Genomic DNA, 21,716 nt, shown 5'->3' with positions numbered 1-21,716 from the left:
TGAGGATCATTTTCTAATGCATAAATTAATAAGGGGCAACAACTAACTGTGACAACACTGGAGGCTGAAGGTAAGGTTCCATGTTCACACCAATGAAACCACAGAAAGATCCCCAATCAACATGTCACTCAAGGCGCCGTTGGCGATTGGCTCAAATGTGTCCAGGGTGATGTCATGGGACGTTACATCACATGGCACTGATTGAACCAATTAGAAACAAGAACCGTTGGTTAGGCCGCGGCCCAGCAGCGGGGATATTTAGGGGTTCTTTAAAGACTCCAGCACAGCACGTAACAAACCCCACTTACCACTGAGTTCCCTAGAACTATTCAGAAGCATCAGAGGCATTGCCCATATCTATCTGTCAGTTTCCATCAGGAGTGCAACGTAGGCAGGAAGGGAGCATGTACTGGTTAGTGATGGGACTCAAACACAACATACACATTCAGACACAACACAGACATAATGCATTACATCTTAACCTCATCCCTAAACCTAACCATCTCTTACCTAGTACCGGAACTTAACCATCTCTAACCGTACAGCTAAACTAAGGCATCTCTAACCTAATACCTAAACTAAGGCATCTCTAACCTAATACCTAAACTAAGGCATCTCTAACCTAATACCTAAACTAAGGCATCTCTAACCTAATACCTAAACTAAGGCATCTCTAACCTAACACCTAAACGTAACCCTCTCTAACCTTACTCCTGAACCTAAACGTCTGATTGAGACGGTACGGTCAGTATGATTGGTTTGGGGGGGGGGGGGGGGGGGATTGGGTTGGGGGGCTGGGTGGGTGGGGCTATGGGGGTCCGGGTGGTGGTCTGGTCTACCTGGAAGCCTGCGGCGGGAGGGGGGGGGCTGATGGGCAGGGGCTCCTCCTCCGGTTCGGGCGGGGGGTCCTGGGGCGGGCTGGAGCTGGGGGGGTGGGTGCTCTTCCAGTAGGCCTCCAGGTAGTCGGCCATGTGCTCGCAGGCGTCCTCCAGCTGGTTCTCGTCCAGGATGATGTCGAACATCTCCTGGGAGCCCAGAGGGCCGGGGGCGAGAGGTCAGGTCAGCACACAGAGAGCACACATCCAGCGCCATGATGGGAGGGCCTGGTGAGGCTGGGGGTTATAGTGAACCTAGGGCTGGGGAGGCCAGGCGTATGTCTGACAGGCGTATGTTAAGCCGTCCATCAAGAAAAATCACAATCCCAAAAGGTTGTTTAAGGGGATGTAGACTGAAACAAGGTGAAACTTGGGTTTTATGTCTTTAATGAAGAGCGAATAAAGAAAGAGTGATAGGGATGCGGGGATAGCACGGTCTGGTAGAGTTAGCATGGTCAGCATGGTGTTAACATGGTACATGTGGAGTACGCATGGTGTTAGCAAGGTACGTGTGGAGTTAGCATGGTGTTAGAAGGGTGCGTGTGGAGTAAGCATGGTGTTAGCATGGTTTGTGTGAAGTTAACATGGTATTAGCATGGTACGTGTGGAGACAGCATGGTGTTAAGGGGTCATCCCTATGTTCCCCGGGTCCTATGTTCCCCGTTCTTAAAAAAAAAAAAAACATAGGACCCTTTTCCCAGAAAAGGGTCCTATGTTCCCTGCTTTTCCCAAAAAGGGTCCTATGCTGATAGATTCTTCCAGCAGCAGCCAATCAGCGTTCAACCGGCCAACTCAGTGCAGTGCAGTCCGGGGTGAACTGCAGCATTGAGGAGAAAGTGATTGTTGCCGTTTGCGACTCCCGGAGCTCTTTATATAATAGTATATAATAGAATATAATTGGATAATAATATACGGCCAAAAGCTCTGTGCGCCTCCGGAAACGGATGGCCGTAGCGCGGGGAGCTCTCGGGTTTGTTTACCGGCGTATGAATAGACTGCGTCAGGTTCTCCGACGTCTCTCCCTCTTCCACAAAAGGTAAAGACATGCAATGGTAGTTATCTCGGCCGGAATTTGGCAGTAATGGTGGAAAAAGTAACAGACCGGGGAACATAGAACCCTTTTTTTGGAAAAGGGTCCTATGTTCCCCGGTCACATACATATCGGGGAACATAGGACCCTTTTTGAGAAAAGCGGGGAACATAGGACCCTTTTTAAAAAAAGGGTCCTATGTTCCCCAGTCTCATACAAAGAGGGGAACATAGGACCCGGGGAACATAGGACCCGGGGAACATAGACACGCTTTGTGTCTGTTGTTAACATGGTACATCTGGAGTACGCATGGTATTAGCATGGTACGTGTGGAGGTGTCATGCCAAATTTGTACCGGCTGCCAAATTTGTACCGGGCGCGTCATCCATACGTAATCCATTCCAAACCTGCCTGGCAACAGATGATCGCGTCGTCCGTTGCCTGGCAACGGACGATCGCGTCGAATGACGTGAAAGGTTCACGCACATTCGCGAACCTTCTATCTAGCGATCCGTTATCTGTATTGTGCTATTTCGTCCGTGACCTGCTTTAAACACTCAGTTTACTTGCTAAATTTGATTAAACAATTAAATACAATACAAATATAAAGTAAAAACAAGTGTTATCTAGCGATCCGTTTTCTGTATTATGTTATTTCGTCTTTGGCAACATGAGCGCAAATGTTTTTTGAAACCCGCTTTAAACACTCAGTTTACTAGCTAAATTTGATTAAACAATTGAATACAATACAAATATGAAGTAAAAACAAGTGTGATCTAGCGATCCGTTAACTGTATTATGTTATTTCGTCTTTGGCAACATGAGCGTGAATGTTTTTTGAAACCTACCTGACAACGGACGACGCGATCATCTGCTGCCAGGCAGGTTTGGAATGGATTACGTATGGATGACGCGCCCGGTACAAATTTGGCAGCCGGTACAAATTTGGCATGACAGAGGCAGCATGGTGTTAATGGTGAGACTAGAGTGAGGATGGTAGGCCTACGTGTAGAGCTAGCATAGTATGTGTCCGGTTAACATGTATGTTTATAGGTAACGTGTACGTGTGTACGTAACGTGTACGTGTGTAGTTAACATGCATGTGTCTAGGTAACGTGTTTGTGTTCGCTGCTATACTCACAGGAGTGCACTGCGATAGCTTGTCGGACGCGACCATTTGGACGTTGAGGTGCTTTGCCTGGGACTTCCCCCTGGACTTTATCAGCCTGGTGAGGACCTGGGAGGGGACAGGGTCAAGGTCAGGGGACAATTAACACCTCAGCAAACAGTCATCACTATGGCGTGGCATCCCCAGTGTACAACAGTAGTAACACCAAGATGAGGCAGGTTGTATCAGGAGTGGACACTGACAGCAATTGAAGGGTGAGACAGTGGAGGGGAGAGAAGTGTGAGAGAGGACGGTTTGATTAAAAACGTCAATGCTTTTAGTGCCGTGTGCCTGAAACACCAGCGTTTCTATTGATCTATTGAGATGAAAGTGTCAGGTGACAGGCATGTATTTAAAACCACCGTCACGGGAATAGCTGAGTAATAGCGGGGAACCGGCTCCAGCCAGTACTCGCCACTAACCTCAATGTTGTGCTATCTCATTGAAATACAACAGCGGCACAGACGCAACAATGTTTTCCCTGAACATATCAAATATGTGTCCTAGTTCTAGACAGCCCTGGTTGGACGGATTATTGCCTACTGCTGAGGGATTGTTAGGGTTTAATTTGTGGGTTTGGACGTCTTCCCATACGTGTAGCTACAGCGGCGGCGGGCCCTGACGAAATAGTTTGAGCTGGGTGGACCTACGTCCAGCCCTCCCCCCTCCCCCTGGTCCTCACCTTCACGGAGTTGATCTTGACGTAGATGAGGATGGGGGCCAGGGAGGTCTTCCCCAGCTGGGAGGGGTGGTTGATGGTGTCGGCGTCCAGTACCACCAGCTGCAGCGTCCGGGCCAGCTCGAAGATCCTCTCGATCTCGCTCTGGACCTCCGCTGTGCGGACGGAGAAAACACGCGGAATACCGGACAGTCAAATATCACCGCAACAACTCGGTGTCGTAGCGCAAGCTTTCGCCCTGATCATTGTTTGTTGGATGCGTTGAATTGAATCCAAATGTTTGACGACCTGTTGATTTAAAAAATTCCTCACAATGTGTTGCTGTATTTGCGTTCTGAGTCACACTAGTATTAACTGTGTATCGTATCACCACCAGCGTGTACGTTCTGCCTTGAGCCAGCCCAGCCCCTGGCGAGCCTCACAGCCCTCCATGTGGTTTTAATCTGTAGAATACATTGGGTCCTGATTGCTCCACTTCTGCTGCATATGAGAGACTTGATTCAGACACATTCCTGTACTGTCTGGGGGAGGGGGTTCCTGGGTAGCCAGGAGCTAAACGCATGACCTCAGGAGAACATTACATAAGCCCAGCATTCAGAAGCTAGGGACCGCTCCAAACCTAAAGCCCACCGAGTAAGACACACTGGAAAAAGATGCCGTTGAAAAGCCTCAACGGGAAATAAGACGGGGGGACCATCTTATTCATCTTAATCAAGAACAAACCACAACGTCTGTCATCGCCGAAATAGGCCTGTGCTTTGGCCATGCGATGCTCGAGCTATAGCCTCACTACTGTTGCTCTTCAAGCCTTGATGACATCATCCCTCTTGAATCCACCCCCCCCACCCATCACCTCCCTTGAGTTGGTCTCGAACCCTCAAATCATAGTGTCTGATCCTTTATATTCTTGGAGGGGGGGGGGGGGGGGTAATCATAATCAATGTGAACAGTCCGTCATATATATTTCCTTTAAATCCCCTCTCATTTTCTCCACACATGCTGCCTCCTGAAATCCAGAAGGGAAGCGGCAGATGTTGGCGGGGTCCTTGTTTGTGTAGCGGTGGCGGAGGTGGGTGCGGGACACATACCGAGGTTGGAGCGCGTGTTGGAGCGCTCGATGATGGCGTGCTTGCTGGGGTTGTTCAGCACCGAGCGCTTGGCCAGAGAGATGTCTGCCGTCACCCTGGTGATGGTGATCCTGAACGAGAGGAGGAGTATAATGTATAATGTATAATGTATAATGACGAGCATAATGACGTGGTGGCAGGAAGGACTACAGTTAGGGTGTTCGACTCCCAACTGGAAGGTTCTGGGTTCGATCCCCAATGTCCTCAGCCTCTCTGTAGGCATCCTAGAGCAAGACCCTCTACCTGCTCCTTCATGACCTGACCTATATTCACTGGCGGTCACTCAGGGTAAAAGTGTCTAGTGCTGCATTCCTAAAAAGTACATAGTGAAGCATAGCTCAACTTAGCATTCGAACCAGGTGATTGGTCAATCAGTTAATTGTTCTATCTAGCTGCTCTTGGTATCTCGGGATGGTGAACAGTAGAGCGGTGTTGAACCCAAGCATAAGCAGCCTTGCAGGGAGCGAGGAGCGACCCAACAGCATGAACAACACTCCAGTGCGGTTAGGAGGGTGGGGAGCCATCGACGTCAACAGAAACAACACTCCTGGGTGTTGGAAAGTAAGAAAGAGAAGCAGGGATGAGCGAAGCTGCTGAACCTGACTTGAGTCCAGGTGGAGAAACAAGATGGATTCCTATTGGGTGGAGGGGGAGAGAGAGATGGAGGGATGAGGGACAGGGTAGGAGTGTCGAGGAATGGTTGAGAGGGAGGGATAGATAGATTGGAGACAGGAGGATAGATGGAGGGATTTGTGGAGGAGTAAGAGAGGTAGAGGGATAGATAGAAGGGGAATAAAGTGAGGAGCGAGGGGAGAGTGAAGAGAGTCCTCTCCCATCATGGCCTATTAAGGACATGGACCCTAGACTATTTAAAGAAGACTTCCCTGACCAAACAAACACACAGATACACACACAGATACACACTCTCTCACCAGGCCCCAGGGGAAAGGGAAATACCAGAGTGAGAGAGGGCGGGAGGAAAGAGGGGAGGGAGAGAGAGAGAAGTGAGGAAGAGGGTGAGGGGTAGAGAGAAGAGAGGAAGAGGGAGAAAGTGAGGGGGGTAAATAAAGGACCGCTGCACGGTGAACCTACCTTCCCTCAAATCTGTGTTTCAGGAAGTCAAACAGCGCCTTCTGCATCATGTCCGTCACCTTTCAACGAGACGAGACGAGGGTTAGGACTCGGTCTGGGGTCTGGGGTCTTAGGTTTAGGGTCTGTTCTGGACCAGGAGGGGTCTGGGTTCTGGGATAGGGTCTGATCTGGACCAGGAGGGGTCTGGGTTAGGTTTAGGGTCTGTTCTAGGGGTCCGTGTAGACTGTGAGCCTTTGCTCTTTTAACTATGCCAGATATCCAGACTAGCTCAAATTCATGATAGATCTAGGATGGATCATTAATCATTATACCACATTTATCGTGGCGTGTTATGTGGTTTATGAAGCTTTGAGACTGTAGGTTTGATTAAGGAATATACTTATACGATGGATCCTTTCTTGACCTGAGCAGAGGGGGTCTGGCGGGTCTGTTTTAACGTCTCGGTGGTCTGCGTTAGGGTCTGGGTGGGCTCTGTTATGGTTTTTGGGGTCTGCGTTAGGGTCTGGGTGGTCTGTGTTCTGGTTCACCTCGTAGCCCTTCAGAGACGGACCGACCAGAACCACGGGCCGCATGGACGGCACCACATCATAGGGAGGAACGTGTTCCGACTGGCAGAAGGAGAAGAGGAGGCACGAGAGAGGAGAGGAGAGGAGAGAGGAGAAGAGGAGGCACGAGAGAGGAGAGGAGAGGAGGAGAGAGGAGAAGAGGAGGCACCAGAGAGCAGAGGAGAGGAGGAGAGGGGGCACGAGAGAGGAGAGGAGGAGAGAGGAGAAGAGGAGGAGGAGGGCAGAGACGATGAAAATAGGAGAGGAGATGGAGTGAAGAGAAAAGGAAAGAGACAAGGCGGGACAGAGGAGAGCAGAAGAAGACAGTTAAACACTCTCATGGCTATAAATGTAAACAAACAGCATCATGAATCACTCAGAGTGGTCGGCACGGTAACAGGCTGACAATTTAAAGCCCAGAGGTTTATGAACTGTGTAATAAGACACCTGGACTATAACCACTTCAACAAACACCACACACACTGTTTTAACTTCCTTTTAAGGTCAATGGGTAAAATTATCATTATTATTATTAATTATTAGATCAAACACTGTGTGTTTGATATACATACAAACAGTACAAGCAGCTTTCAGAAAGATGTTAGAAGCATGAAAGCATTGCTTCAAGAAGCTTCAAAACACTTCTTCTAGAAGAATTCCTAGTGTTCTAGAATGCCTCTAGAATGTTTGAAAGATTCTATACTTTTCTAGAATGTTTCTGAAGGATTCAGATGGTTTTGGAGTGCATATCAGAAAGAGGCCACAGCAGATTAGATTGAGGTGAAAGCAGAGCATTCTGGGGGATCGGATGGTTTGTGGTCGACAGATTTCGACCACACGGACCTTGCGGAGCGCAGTGTGTTCAGACGGACATCACTCTGAGGAGGAACATGTTGGATGTGAACATGTCTCCATGTTCCTCGTCTACAGCTACAGCTACTTATCCTGTGGTGTTACTCATACAGCTACTTATACTGTGGTGTTACTCATACAGCTACTTATACTGTGGTGTTACTCATACAGCTACTTATACTGTGGTGTTACACATACAGCTACTTATACTGTGGTGTTACACATACAGCTACTTATACTGTGGTGTAACTCATACAGCTACTCTGGACTCTGCCAGGGGACACCTAGAGACACCTATCGGCACATCACTCTGTGCCGGTGGTCTTTGGACCACAGTCCCTCACTCTGTGCAGGTGGTCTTTGGACCACAAACCCTCACTCTGTGCCGGTGGTCTTTGGACCACAGTCCCTCACTCTGTGCAGGTGGTCTTTGGACCACAGTCCCTCACTCTGTCTAGGTGGTCTTTGGACCACAGTCCCTCATCCTGTGCATGTCTTGGGACCCCTGTTGGTGCCTCACTTGGACCTTGTAGCTACTCTGTAGCTAAGTGCTAAACGACTAAAGGTAAAAGTTACGTAAAGTAAACGTTTTTTAACAACAGGTAACATGTAGTCACTAGAGACTCATATGTTTAAGAGACTATATTGTGAGAATTATTCTATTATGAATGAGCAGAGTAGTGTTCCTCCATATAAAGTAGTAGAAACGTATCTTTACATGAAGCGGAAACAAGCTAAAGGAAGCTTGGGACCAGAGATGATGTCATGCTAAGTTATTAATGAGCTGAACACACTAAGCTCCCATTGGTCCCACAGGAAAGAACAACTCTCTCACACACACACACACACACACACAGACACACACACACACCCCCACACACACACACACACACACACATCCACACACACACACACACACACACATCCACACACACACACACACACGCACACTTAAACACACAGAGCTCATGCATCAGGCATTGAGACAACACAGCTCATGATGTCAGCATAGTGCTTGAGGTCATTGTATATCTGCCTGTAGTCAGTCACAACATAAACACGATGCAATCCTAAGGATATGTAAATATTTTGATATTCGATATTGTCACTATTGACCTCCTTTCTTGTCAAGCTCTCTCTCCCCCACTCTCCCTCTCTCCCTCCCCACCTCCCTCTTTCACCATCCCTATCCCTTACCTCAACATGTTTATTACATCAAGGATGTAATACTATTAACCGATATATACTGTTTATACTAATACAAGTCAAATGTAAATTAGTGTATAATACTTTATAACAGTAAAATGAAACAATATGATAATGTTAACATTGTAATAATATAATGTAATAATGTTAACATTATTACAACAACAGCAGACCGGAGCGGCGCATTACCGGACCAGAACTTACCGATTTATGCTTCAGTCTGGCTACGAGACGCAGAGGGCAGAGAGAAAAACAGGTTAGTAAGGCGTGCGAAAGACTAGCATGCTTACGACTAGCGCGCTAACCACTAGCTTGCTAAAGACTAGCACGTTAGCGACACTAGCCCCCCAGGAAGGTGAGGCAGAAAGGAACACGGAGCCAGGCGGTGGGCGGTTGCTTGTGATTGGCCGTGCGGCTGGGCAGAGAGACAGCAGATTGGCTGGAGTGGGCGCTGTGGGCGGGGCTTGGAGGGTGTGGTTACCTTCTTAAAGAAGGGTATTCTCTTCTCTCTACCTAGCGTAGAGGACAGGGTGCTGGGGCTGGCTTTAGGGGAGCTTGGAGCCTCCTCGCCCTCTAGACCAGTAGCATCCAGGTCAAACGCTAGAACCACAACCAGAAACATCACACATAGAACGCACAGAACATCACATATAGAACCACACGCATAGAACCACAGGAACCAAGTGGTGTCACCTATAGAACCACATGCACAGAACACAATGCATAGAACCAGATGCATCCAGCACCATCACTTTTAGAAACACATGAACCCAGTACCATCACACATAGAACCACACGCGTAGAACCACGTGCACCCAGTACCATCAAAGATAGAACCACATGCACCCAGGACCATCACCATAGAACCATACACAGAACATCACCCATAGAACCATCCAAAACATAGAACCATCACAGATAGAACCCTCACATATAATACCATCACCAATAGGATCACACACATAGAGCCATCACTAAGGACCATCACATGGAGAACCCCACCCACGCACACATGCACACACACACACACACACACACACACACACAAACACACACACACACACACACACACACACACACACACACACACACACACACACACACACACACACACACACACACACACACACACATACAAGCAGCTGTCAGGAGGAGCAGCTCCGCCTCTAGGCTCTGCAGGACTGTAGATCAGGAGGACGATGAATCAGAACATCACCGTTAAACAACCACATTTCACAGACAGAAAATAAGGGTTTTATGCAAACATAACGTGCAGGGGAAGTATTACTTCCCCTGCACATTAATGACTTTTAATGACTTTGCAGTAGCTGGTTTTACCCTGGCTGGTTTTACCCTGGCTTCAACTGAAGACATGTTAACAATCTGTTGGCTCACACGTTACAGAGCAGAGGGTCTGTCGGGTCACATGTGTTACGGTTACAGAGAGGGTCTGTCAGGTCACATGTGTTACGGTTACAGAGCAGAGGGTCTGTCAGGTCACATGTGTTACGGTTACAGAGAGGGTCTGTCGGGTCACATGTGTTACGTTACAGAGAGGGTCTGTCAGGTCACATGTGTTACGTTACAGAGAGGGTCTGTCAGGTCACATGTGTTACGGTTACAGAGAGGATCTGTCGGGTCACATGTGTTACGGTTACAGAGCAGAGGGTCTGTCGGGTCACATGTGTTACGGTTACAGAGAGGGTCTGTCAGGTCACATGTGTTATGGAGCAGAAGGTCTCGTTGTGACTCACCAGAGGAGGGTGGCGTGGATTTACGCGAGTTAGGAATCACTTCCCCTAAACTAGTTGAGGAAATCGCTCCCAATTTACTGAAAAAGAGTCAAGATAAAGTGGAAAAGTAAATCTAAGTTAAATCATAAATACATTTATGATAAACACAATGAAAATAATGTTTGTCCTTGATAAGAACCAAATGCTTCGATTTTGAGAACTCAGAACACGGCAATGAGAGTGGGAGGGAGGAAAGGGAGGAGGTAGAGGGGGAGGAAGAGAAGCTGGAGGAGGAGGATGCTATAGAGACTAGGTGACGCAGGAGGAGGTGGAAGACGGTGTGGCAAACTAAGTGAAAGTAGAAGACAAAAGGGTGATGGATGAGAAGAAAGAGGAGGGAGGGATGGAGAAGGAAGAGAAGGAGGAAGAAGAACAGAAGGAAGAGGAGGAGGTGGTGTATGAGAAGAAAGAGGAGGGAGGGATGGAGAAGGAAGAGTAGGAGAAGGAAATGTGGAGGAGGAGACGTAGGAGGAGTAGAAGGAAGAGCAGGAAGGAACGGAGGAGGAAGAGTTGGAGGAGAAGAATGAGGAGGTGAAGGAGGTGCAGGGTACCTGGAGTGGAACTTGCCCTGCTTGGCCCTGTGCTCCTGGAGGAGGCGGGAGCTCTCTATCTTGACAGGGCTGGGGATGAAGCCAATCTCACAGCCCTCCTTCACCAGCCGCCCGATCCACCAGTCGTTGTTGAACTTCTGCACAGGCAGCAGAGACAAACGTCAACTGGAAGTGGATACCAACATCAGGCGATTTGAAGGCCAAAGCACATCCACACATCCCCAAACCATGTGTTAAACAACGTGATTACATATGGATAGAAATAATTAGTCATGATACAATACTTCAAGACAAAAATGTAAGAGAAGAAGAGAAAGAGAAAATCCAGACATAGAAAACTGCAGTAAAATAAAAATGTATCGGCAGCATATGGTTCATACAGATCAGAAACAGAAATTATCAATAAATAGTTGAATGTCAAACCGGAGGGTACCAATGGCTACTACAGCGTACAGCTCTGAACGCACCTCTTTGACATGCAGGAAGTCTTTAGCCTCGAAGGAAACGGCCATGCCGGGCACCGGGACGTCATCGTCTTGACTTGAGCTGTAGTGGACATTAGTACGGACAGCGAACGCCACTGGTTTGGTCTGTGAGAGAGAGAGAGAGAGAGAGAGAGAGAGAGAGAGAGAGGGAGAGGGAGAGAGAGAGAGAGAGAGAGAGAGAGAGAGAGAGAGAGAGAGAGAGAGAGAGAGAGATCAGAGTGCATATCATAAATATAATCATCCACCAAACCATCGCATCTGAATGCCTTTTAGATACTGCAGTGATTTTGAATTAATTATTTAGAATTCATTAATTTAGCCGAAGCTTTAATCCAGAGACCGGATTTGTATGATGTGTAGCTATGAGTGTCAGTTAGGAGTATTAGTGTTTTGTCAGTGAGTCATCAGGGAAGTTTGATGAATAAATGAAAGAAACACAGTGAATGACTCCATTAAAGCTAGGGTAGGCGATCCAGTTTTGGTGGCTGTCGCCGGCCTGTGATCGGATCATCAAATAATTACATCATGCCCAAATAAAATGTTTAGAGGGCCTACCTGTCTACCCACCCACTCTGTTACCTGTCCTGCACTCACTCTGCCATTGCCCTAATCGGGCATGAGCGGAGACCAAGGCTAGGCTGACCTATCAAGCTAGTCGTGGATCGGGGGAGTGTCTTTAAAAGGAAGGCCTGAAGGGAGGGGGGAGATGTTTTCATTTTGTGACTTTCAAAGTCTAGCTTACTTTGGCTGGTTTCTCCGAATGGCCTACACAAGCTTTAACCCCATCCTAAATACCGCTCCCACGACAACACACAGCACCATGAATCGCTATGACTTCCAACAATAAACGATGCTCACATCAAATAATAATAAAGCTAATGTATGTTTTATCTCCACTGTATGAACAGAGGTATTTTACACTGTTCTCTGCCGTAGAGATGGAGCTCTCAGGTCATGTGCTCTGAGGTTTAGTGTTTATCTATAATAACGACACCCACCGTAAATCCTGAATATTTACCAGCGACTAAATAACCGCTGACCTACCGACAGGATCATCTTCGACCTCCCTAATGCACAGAACAAATGAAATGTTTATAGTACTGCCCCACGCACACACAACCACTTCAGCAGCAGCACGCGGTCCCCAGGACTTAACTGCAGAGTTAAGTCCTGAATCCAGGCCAGCGTTCGGTCAGAGGACACACATGAGGTAGGAACAAGAACATCAGGAGCCCCTAAGCCTGTTAGGGCTCGGACGTATCACAAGTTCAAATTTAACTAGTTTCCGTAGAAAGGTACACGAAGGGGGGGCTGGGAACTCGTATCTCGGCAATGGTGCTTGACCACCAGGTCCCAGGGTCTGGATGCGATCCCCAATGTCCTCCCCCCAGCTTGACAACCTCCTCGAGCAGGAAGCCTGTCCTGCCCCCCAACAGAAGCCCTGATTTGCACTATCGGTGCGAGAGAACCCTCAGGATTGGCTGGAGAGGGATTAGCATGGATGGTTGTTTATCAAACGGCGGTATCTCCAATGTTAAATAATCTCATCTCTATGCAGTAGGTTTCAATTTATGTCAAGATGACCCCCCCCCCCCCCCCCCCCCCCCTTTATTCACCGCAGCCTCTGATGTCACATGCCTCATTAGCATATGGTATCGAGCCATGCAGTATCTGACAATGACTGAATACATCTACCCCTAGCAGGAGGGGGTGCTGGTTCCATGGAGCCCCCCCAGAGAGGGTGAGGGGAGCTGGGCCTGGGGGAGGTCACAGTGTCCTTGGAGGTGGACGTATGCCGTCACATGGTGGAGGGTGGGCCCGTTCCACCCAAATGAAAGCACTCGGCTTATGCCTCTCCACCTCCTCATCCTCTCCTTCTCCTCAGCAGCATCCTCTCTTCCCACCTCCACCCTCCACTTCTCCACCCTCTTCGGATCCCCATACTTCAACCTCCTTCCCCGTCTCCTCCTTCACTCATCTCTCCTCCTCCTCCCCTCCTCCTCTCCCTGCTCTCCCTCCTCCACTTCCCCACTACCTCTTCCTCCTCCTCGTCTACTATTGATCCCCAGCGTGCGTCATCACTTAGGAATCCTAATGACCTGGCAGTCCTGCAGAGAACACGTGTCATCCAATATCCTCATGCACCACCTCCTAGACATAAGCTCCACCCTGCCCCTCTCCTGCTCCTCCTCTGCTCCTTCACACGGAGGCGTACCCCTAACTCCTTTACCTCCTCCATCCTATCGCTGCTCCAATCAACCTGACCGGGGGGGGGGGGCACTTCAGAATTGTGTGCGTTTAAATTTTTCCACAAAGCCTTTTCTATCTTGAGCAGAGCAATTCCAACCAAACATTCCCCCCGCCTGGATGACTGAAGCCTTCTCAATCTGAATACCCCCCACGTTTAGGAGGTTGCCTCCACCTGAAGTCGACAGGAGGTGGAGCGAGGGAGGAGGCCGAAGGAGACACGCTCCTCAGCTCTCTTCTCAGACTATGAATATTGTATGTAAACTGCGCTACGGCACGCAGCGTTGATCGGGCTCCGGCGGTGTAGAGCCGCGCTGTTGCTGCCCCGGCGCCTGCGGTGGGGGAGCGTGACGCACTTTCAAGGGCCTCCACTTTACATTCCTTCATACCAGTGGCGACTGGTCATTAGGGGCAAGTGGGGCTCGGCCCCACCTACTCTCACAAGAAAAAAAGAAAATAAATGAAAATAATATATATATAGAAAATATAATATATTTTTATATGTATATATATATTTAAAAAATAATCTCCCCAGAAATTACTATCAAATAATAAATTCGGCGCTTTTATTTAATTTTTACTGGCTTGCTTCTTCCGGCTGAGTTTGTCTGGAGGGGCAAGAGGGGCTCTAGCCCCACCAGCCCAATGCAATGTGTATTGGACTTGAAACATTGAAATGCGCATGCTCAGAGTGTTTCTCTGTTGAAGTGGGGCTAGCCCCACCGGGAAGTAAAATAATCTCCGTCCGCCATGGACATATATGGTTCGTTCCACTACAGCGTCATTTCGTTTTTCACAGTTCATTGGCTGTAGGGTGAGGCACGTGAGGAGTCATGACTCGAGTGACCTCCCACCTCACCTCACGTGCCGCGCGCAAGAAGTCCGGTAGCGAAGAAGAGAAGGAGAAGGATAACTTTGCTAACAATCATGCCGGAGACACACAAACGAAAACGAATCGACAACATGAATGTGGTAGATCATCTATTGGAGCACAGATTTGAGACCCTTAGTCTGGAGGAAAAATTAGAGGTAAAACACCTTATGTCTTCTATTTATGTTTTTCCAGTCTTATATGTTCCCACTGCTGGACAGCGCCTTGTCGTGGTGGCGAGTGGGCTTTAAACCAAGACAGGCCATTCTGAATCTTCTCTTTCACAGCTATTTTCTTTGATTTCTCCTCTAGGACACTGCTTAGGCCTATGGGAGGTGTACTCCATGGTAAAATGATATTGGGTTTTTATAGTAGCTCTTACAGCTGTTTGCAGTAGTATCATTTTATTCTGTGGTTTACGGAAGCTTAGTTTAAAAACTTTTAAAAACTATACTTACATTCTTGCAATGTTTTGATGTCGGCAATAAAAGATTAAAAGCTGCACTAATGTACTTTATTAATTTAATATATATATCTGATACATGGAGAACAGTCACTTAGTTAAAAAACAAAAAGCCCAGCATACTGAATAGTGTTAAAGTATATTTTTATTTGTAATGGTTGTGATGGCCCCAGTACCTGCCTGCTGTCCTGGCAGGTCCTTGTGGCTGGAGGGCTGAATAGAGAATGGGAAACACCAAGCCAGGGCTACAAACATCATGGTGGGACACTTGACTAAGTAAGACCAATGAAGGAAGCTCAATCTCTATTTTGAAATACTTTTGCTTTTTTAGGGAAATTACCATTTTTATTTGTAATATATTAGGGCTGTAACAAAAATGAATTTCAAACGAAATTAAAATGCTCCATAATTTGTTTGGATGGATGTCTGTATGCCTGAAAAGCCAGTAGAAACACTAACAAAAGTGAAGGGGTCTACCATTTTTGTTGAATGATTTTGGCAGTTTAGACGCTGTTTAGCGCATGAATGTCCTTCACAGGTCAGTGATGGAAAAATGTAATTGGTGATGACAACATTCACACGCGTTGTTATAGTGCTGAGAAGGTGTGTTTTTGAGTCAGTTGTGATCGCCGATGTCTTGCTTTCTTGTACTTTTGCCTCTGTAGTCTGTTTTGATGCTCGTCATTGTAGTCCTTTGCATAACCTGACCTTCTTTTCTCATATTACTATTCAGATGTAAAGCCGGTCCGCCGAATTCAACAACCGTAGAAACAGAGGAAAGGACACAACATTATCGAGACCAATCTCATGGGCCCTGACGAACCGGTGAAACGGTTAAGTCTGATGAATTTAACCACAGATGTTGTACTAGATTTTTGTATACAGTCCTCCTGTGTTGTGCAGGATAGCCGGGAGCAGGCGGAGTCAACGTCTACAAAGATCGCCACGACTGTGAAAATAAACAGGTGACGTCACAAACACTGGTTCGTAATTTAAAAGAATAAAAAATGTTAGCCTAGCCCCACCTGTTTTTTACATGTAGAAACGCCACTGCCTATTCCAGACCCATCCAAATGAAATTTTAAAACCCACATCTATTAAAAATGAAGTCATTGGCATCAGATGCACGGCTAACCAATGGCATGGAGGCACTGGGCGTGTCGGATAATCATAATTAAATTCCAATAACACCCCTTCCCCCCAAATCCAGAATTTGTAACAGAAGTCGTCAAACTATCATTTGAACAACCCAATTAAAACTCAAACTATAGTACATTTCAGCAAATAGCAACTTAACTGTAGTGTAGTCATGGCTTGATAAGGACTTAAACATATAGTGGGGAGTGTCGGAGCCTAACCAAATACCTAATCATAATTGTTGCCCCAGACCCCAGAAGCTCCTGTTGATATTTACAATGATCTGATATAGAAATAGTCATTAATAATCACAGGTGCGCCATAATAATAGTCAGTGCGCCCAAATATTGAAATGGTTAAACCTGCACTATGTAACTTTTCCACTAGAGCTAATAACTATATTAAACAAGAATCTACAATTTCAGAACTAGAAAGTTTTCAAGAATAAGACGCCAATCTACAAGTCGATCCATACAGTGAGTTGTACAGTGAGTTGCATTTTCCCCTAGCGGGGGACGGGCCGGACGGCCCACGGCACACTTGGGAGAGGTGTGCCGTGGCCAAAGTACAGATACTAATGAGATGATACGCAACGTGAGCTGGATGACGTAGTCCTTGCGTGACCTTTCTTTCTTTATAGGTCCATGCCCTTCTTCCCCACAACAATCATTTTAAACAATGGCGGCAAGCGGTTCACGAGTGGGTTTACGTTGGTGCGATAGTGAAGTCGAGTGTTTACTTGAAATTTGGGCCGACGACAGCATTCAGTCGCAGCTGGACACCACGCTTGGTAATGACGTATTTATGGTATTACGACGTGATGACGTATGTATGGTGCCTCCATGGCAAGGTACCAAGCATACTGTGATGGAAAAATGTAATTGGTGACAACATTCACACGCGTTGTTATAGTGCTGAGAAGGTGTGTTTTTGAGTCAGTTGTGATCGCCGATGTCTTGCTTTCTTGTACTTTTGCCTCTGTAGTCTGTTTTGATGCTCGTCATTGTAGTCCTTTGCATAACCTGACCTTCTTTTCTCATATTACTATTCAGATGTAAAGCCGGTCCGCCGAATTCAACAACCGTAGAAACAGAGGAAAGGACACAACATTATCGAGACCAATCTCATGGGCCCTGACGAACCGGTGAAACGGTCTGATGAAAAGTCTGATGAATTTAACCACGGGTCGAACCAATGATGGAAGTCTTCAACAGCAGATGAAACAGGACATGAAACAGTACATTTGTTACGAATGAGATCAATCTTATTTTAGATTTCTGTTGCCTACTGTAAAACCGAAGAGATCAGTCGGAGTCAATTGAGCCAATGAGTTGGATGACACCTAGGATAATCCCTCAAACCAGAAATCTATGAACAAGATATGCATTGAAGTAGAAACATTGATTTCCCTGTGATATCAAAGATGTTTTTCCAATTTGATTTTGCTACCGTTTCTGGGCGATGTGATGTTTATAATGAAAGACCAGTTCAAATAGGATTTCTGTCATTGTTTTATCTGATCTATATTGTCTGCGGTATTTCATTCACAGCGCTACACATGTGACACTTGATATGAAATGGCTGGAGATAAAATATATGCCTTCCTAGACCTTCAAAGGAATTCAAAGGGATACGCAGAGGTATATGAAAATATGCCTGTTTTACCCAGATTGAGACGATTTGTTTAATCCCAAATTCATCATTGTGCGTCAAGAAGGGGAATTCCCCGGGTTAGCTTTTGCTTTCGACAGCCGCATCTATTGATTTGCAGAGTTATAGTATCCTTGCTCTATCTTACTTGAAACAAACATCAGCAAGATTTGAACAGTGGTGCAGTGGAGAGCACTGTTGGATAGCACTCTGGAGACCAGGGTTCAATTCTGTTTAATGTATGTTAATTAACTAAAGGGTAAGTCTAGTAAGTCTAATAAGTTTGTAAAGTTTGTAATGATATTTCTATTGAACTGATTGATATAGCCTCCGACCACAAAATGATCACAACCTCCATGGGGATGTGGAGAGAGCAGTTGGCTGACACTCCTGAGACTGGGGTTCAAGTCCAACTAATGCTCTCTAATGTTTTTTTCTATATCATGTGAGTTGTAAAGTCAAGTCTAACCGCCATCAACAAAATCGTCAAATCATCGAAACTCAGACGCAGGTTCGAGTCCCAGCTCACAGGGATTAAGAATTTGCTCATCCTTTCTTGCTGAGCCTAGATTCTGTTTCTTGCTGAGCCTAGATTCTGATTCTGTGATTCTGTTAAGTCCCCTGATGGAGTAAGTACCTTAATGGATACTTCTTATTTCTAGACTGTGTGAATTGTAAAGTCAAGAATAACCTCCAAAACATCCTGTTCTGTGTCTTGGTGGTGTGGCGGTAAGGGCTGTGGGTTAACACTCTGCAGGTGCAGGTTCGAGTCCCCGCACGCACGGCTAATAAGAAGCTGAGGTACCTGAATGGTTGCATCTTATTTCTCTATCATGTGAATGGTAAAGTCAAGTGTAACCTCCAAGCATGCTCTGGAAAGCGTCTTGGTGGTGAAGCGGTCAGGGCTGTTGGTTAACACTCTGTAGACTAAGGTTCGAGTCCCCGCTCACACGGCCACCAGAGGTACCTTAATGGATTTATCTTATTTCGCTGTCATGTGAATGGTAAAGTCAAGTATAACCTCCAAGCATGCTCTGGAAAGCGTCTTGGTGGTGCAGCGGTCAGTGCTGTTGGTTAACACTCTGTAGACTAAGGTTCGAGTCCCCGCTCACACGGCCACCAGAGGTACCTTAATGGATTTATCTTATTTCGCTGTCATGTGAATGGTAAAGTCAAGTATAACCTCCAAGCATGCTCTGGAAAGCGTCTTGGTGGTGCAGCGGTCAGTGCTGTTGGTTAACACTCTGTAGACTAAGGTTCGAGTCCCCGCTCACACGGCCACCAGAGGTACCTTAATGGATTTATCTTATTTCGCTGTCATGTGAATGGTAAAGTCAAGTATAACCTCCAAGCATGCTCTGGAAAGCGTCTTGGTGGTGCAGCGGTCAGTGCTGTTGGTTAACACTCTGTAGACTAAGGTTCAAGTCCCCGCTCACACGGCCACCAAGAAGGGAGTACCCCCAAACGGTCCCCAACGTGGCAGAACCCCCCCACCCCCCCCTTCAGAGGGGGTGGGGGGGGGAGTGTTAGGACTAAAGGGGTCTTGCTATTTTTTTGAACATTTTGTAATATTCCCCCCCATCCCATCCCCCCCATCCTCCCCTCCCCCCATCCCATAGATCCAACCATAGAACTTTTTTCCAAATAAATCAACCTTGTTTAAAAAAAAACAACCTTTTTTTTCAAAAAATAAACACCTTTAAAAAAAAAGAAAAAAAAACTTTTTTAAAAGAAAAAAAAACCTTTATTTAAAAAAACAACCTTGTTTTAACAAAAAATATACCTTTTTTTTTACCAAAAAAACAGCCTATTTAAAAAAAAAAATAAACCTTTTAAAAAAGAAAAGAAAAAGAAATCCAAAAAAAAAGCTTTTTTTCCAAAAAAAAATGTGTAAAAGAAAAAAAACAACCTTTTTTAAAAAAAAAGTTTTATAAGTTTCACTTTTTAAAAAGGGAAACAAAAAAAAAAAGTTTCATCAAAAAAGGGATACTATTTAAAAGTTTCAACTTTATTTCTCTATTATTTCTCTAAAAAGTTTCACTTTTTAAAAGTTTCCCTTTTTAAAAAGGGAAACAAAAAAAAAAAGTTTCATCAAAAAAGGGATACTATTTAAAAGTTTCAACTTTATTTCTCTATTATTTCTCTAAAAAGTTTCACTTTTTAAAAGTTTCCCTTTTTAAAAAGGGAAACAAAAAAAAAAAGTTTCATCAAAAAAGGGATACTATTTAAAAGTTTCAACTTTATTTCTCTATTATTTCTCTAAAAAGTTTCACTTTTTAAAAGTTTCCCTTTTTAAAAAGGGAAACAAAAAAAAAAAGTTTCATCAAAAAAGGGATACTATTTAAAAGTTTCAACTTTATTTCTCTATTATTTCTCTAAAAAGTTTCACTTTTTAAAAGTTTCCCTTTTTAAAAAGGGAAACAAAAAAAAAAAAGTTTCATCAAAAAAGGGATACTATTTAAAAGTTTCAACTTTATTTCTCTATTATTTCTCTAAAAAGTTTCACTTTTTAAAAGTTTCCCTTTTTAAAAAGGGAAACAAAAAAAAAAAGTTTCATCAAAAAAGGGATACTATTTAAAAGTTTCAACTTTATTTCTCTATTATTTCTCTAAAAAGTTTCACTTTTTAAAAGTTTCCCTTTTTAAAAAGGGAAACAAAAAAAAAAAGTTTCATCAAAAAAGGGATACTATTTAAAAGTTTCAACTTTATTTCTCTATTATTTCTCTGAAAAGTTTCACTTTTTAAAAGTTTCCCTTTTTAAAAAGGGGCTTACAATGGGAAAAGTAAAATAGTAGTGCCTTACCACAAGTAGCAAGACCCCTTTAGTCCTTACCGCAAGTAGCAAGACCCCTTTAGTCCTTACCTCCCCCCCCACCCCCCCCAGAGAGGGGGGGGTGCGGTTCTGCCGTACGTGCCAACGTGGTGGTGTGCCGACCTTGGTGTACTCTCGTCTTGTTGGCCGTGTGAGCGGTGACTCGAACCTTAGTCCACAGGGCGTTAACTAACCGTTAACCATCAGCCCTGACCGCTGCACCACCAAGACGCTCACCAGAGCATGTTTGGAGGATATACTTGACTTTACCATTCACATGATAGCGAAATAAGATGTATCCATTAACGTATCTCTGGTGACCATGGGAGCAGGGACTCAAACCTGAGTCTACAGAGCATTAACCAACAGCCCAGACCGCTGCGCCACCCAGACACTTACCAGTACATGTTTGGAGGTTATACTTGACTTTACCATTTCACATGATTGAGAAATAAGATGTATCCATTAACGTATCTCTGGTGACCATGGGAGCGGGGACTCAAACCTGAGTCTACAGAGCATTAACCAACAGCCCAGACCGCTGCGCCACCCAGACACTTACCAGTACATGTTTGGAGGTTATACTTGACTTTACCATTTCACATGATTGAGAAATAAGATGTATCCATTAACGTATCTCTGGTGACCATGGGAGCGGGGACTCAAACCTGAGTCTACAGAGCATTAACCAACAGCCCAGACCGCTGCGCCACCCAGACACTTACCAGTACATGTTTGGAGGTTATACTTGACTTTACCATTTCACATGATTGAGAAATAAGATGTATCCATTAACGTATCTCTGGTGACCATGGGAGCGGGGACTCAAACCTGAGTCTACAGAGCGTTAACCGACAGCCCTGACCGCTGCACCACCAAGACGCTCACCAGAGCATGTTTGGAGGATATACTTGACTTTACCATTCACATGATAGAGAAATAAGATAAAAACATCAAGGTACCTCAGGTGGCTGTATGAGCGGGGACTAGAACCTGAGTCTACAGAGCATTAACCAACAGCCCAGACCGCTGCGCCACCCAGACGCTTACCAGTACGTGTTTGGAGGTTATACTTGACTTTACCATTTCACATGATTGAGAAATAAGATGTATCCATTAACGTATCTCTGGTG

At 45.6% G+C, this 21,716-nt stretch overlaps 1 protein-coding gene and 2 long non-coding RNA genes across 12 annotated transcripts in view; 2 read left to right on the top strand and 1 right to left on the bottom strand.

Moving 5' to 3' along the window:
* Positions 1-21,716, bottom strand: part of cacnb2a (calcium channel, voltage-dependent, beta 2a) — a 63,204-nt gene that overhangs the window by 1,621 nt on the left and 39,867 nt on the right. For 7 of the 9 annotated variants that reach the window (XM_060045575.1, XM_060045576.1, XM_060045578.1 and 4 more), the window contains exons 3-12: positions 11,386-11,508; positions 10,919-11,055; positions 10,329-10,405; positions 9,056-9,174; positions 6,499-6,579; positions 5,972-6,030; positions 4,841-4,950; positions 3,756-3,907; positions 3,047-3,142; positions 840-1,025 (exon numbers count right to left, since the gene is read on the bottom strand). In XM_060045575.1, coding sequence (XP_059901558.1) covers positions 840-1,025; positions 3,047-3,142; positions 3,756-3,907; positions 4,841-4,950; positions 5,972-6,030; positions 6,499-6,579; positions 9,056-9,174; positions 10,329-10,405; positions 10,919-11,055; positions 11,386-11,508 — 1,140 coding nt within the window. Of the gene's footprint in view, positions 1-839; positions 1,026-3,046; positions 3,143-3,755; positions 3,908-4,840; positions 4,951-5,971; positions 6,031-6,498; positions 6,580-8,778; positions 8,799-9,055; positions 9,175-10,328; positions 10,406-10,918; positions 11,056-11,385; positions 11,509-21,716 lie in introns of all 9 variants that reach the window. The other 2 variants (XM_060045579.1, XM_060045580.1) reach the window with 1 other exon arrangement.
* Positions 9,205-10,402, top strand: LOC132452796 (uncharacterized). 2 transcript variants are annotated; one of them, XR_009524513.1, is made up of 3 exons: positions 9,205-9,995; positions 10,032-10,176; positions 10,288-10,402. It is a non-coding gene; the product is annotated as an uncharacterized LOC132452796 (long non-coding RNA). The 2 variants fall into 2 exon arrangements; XR_009524512.1 differs by having other exon boundaries at positions 10,032-10,212; positions 10,288-10,364.
* On the top strand, positions 14,237-15,936 carry LOC132452665 (uncharacterized). Its single transcript, XR_009524458.1, has 3 exons — positions 14,237-14,679; positions 15,158-15,260; positions 15,888-15,936. It is a non-coding gene; the product is annotated as an uncharacterized LOC132452665 (long non-coding RNA).

Source organism: Gadus macrocephalus, chromosome 23, assembly GCF_031168955.1.
Source record: "Gadus macrocephalus chromosome 23, ASM3116895v1".
NCBI lineage: Eukaryota > Metazoa > Chordata > Actinopteri > Gadiformes > Gadidae > Gadus > Gadus macrocephalus.
Note: the sequence above shows the minus strand (reverse complement) of the source record. Positions and strands in the feature narration are given on the sequence as shown.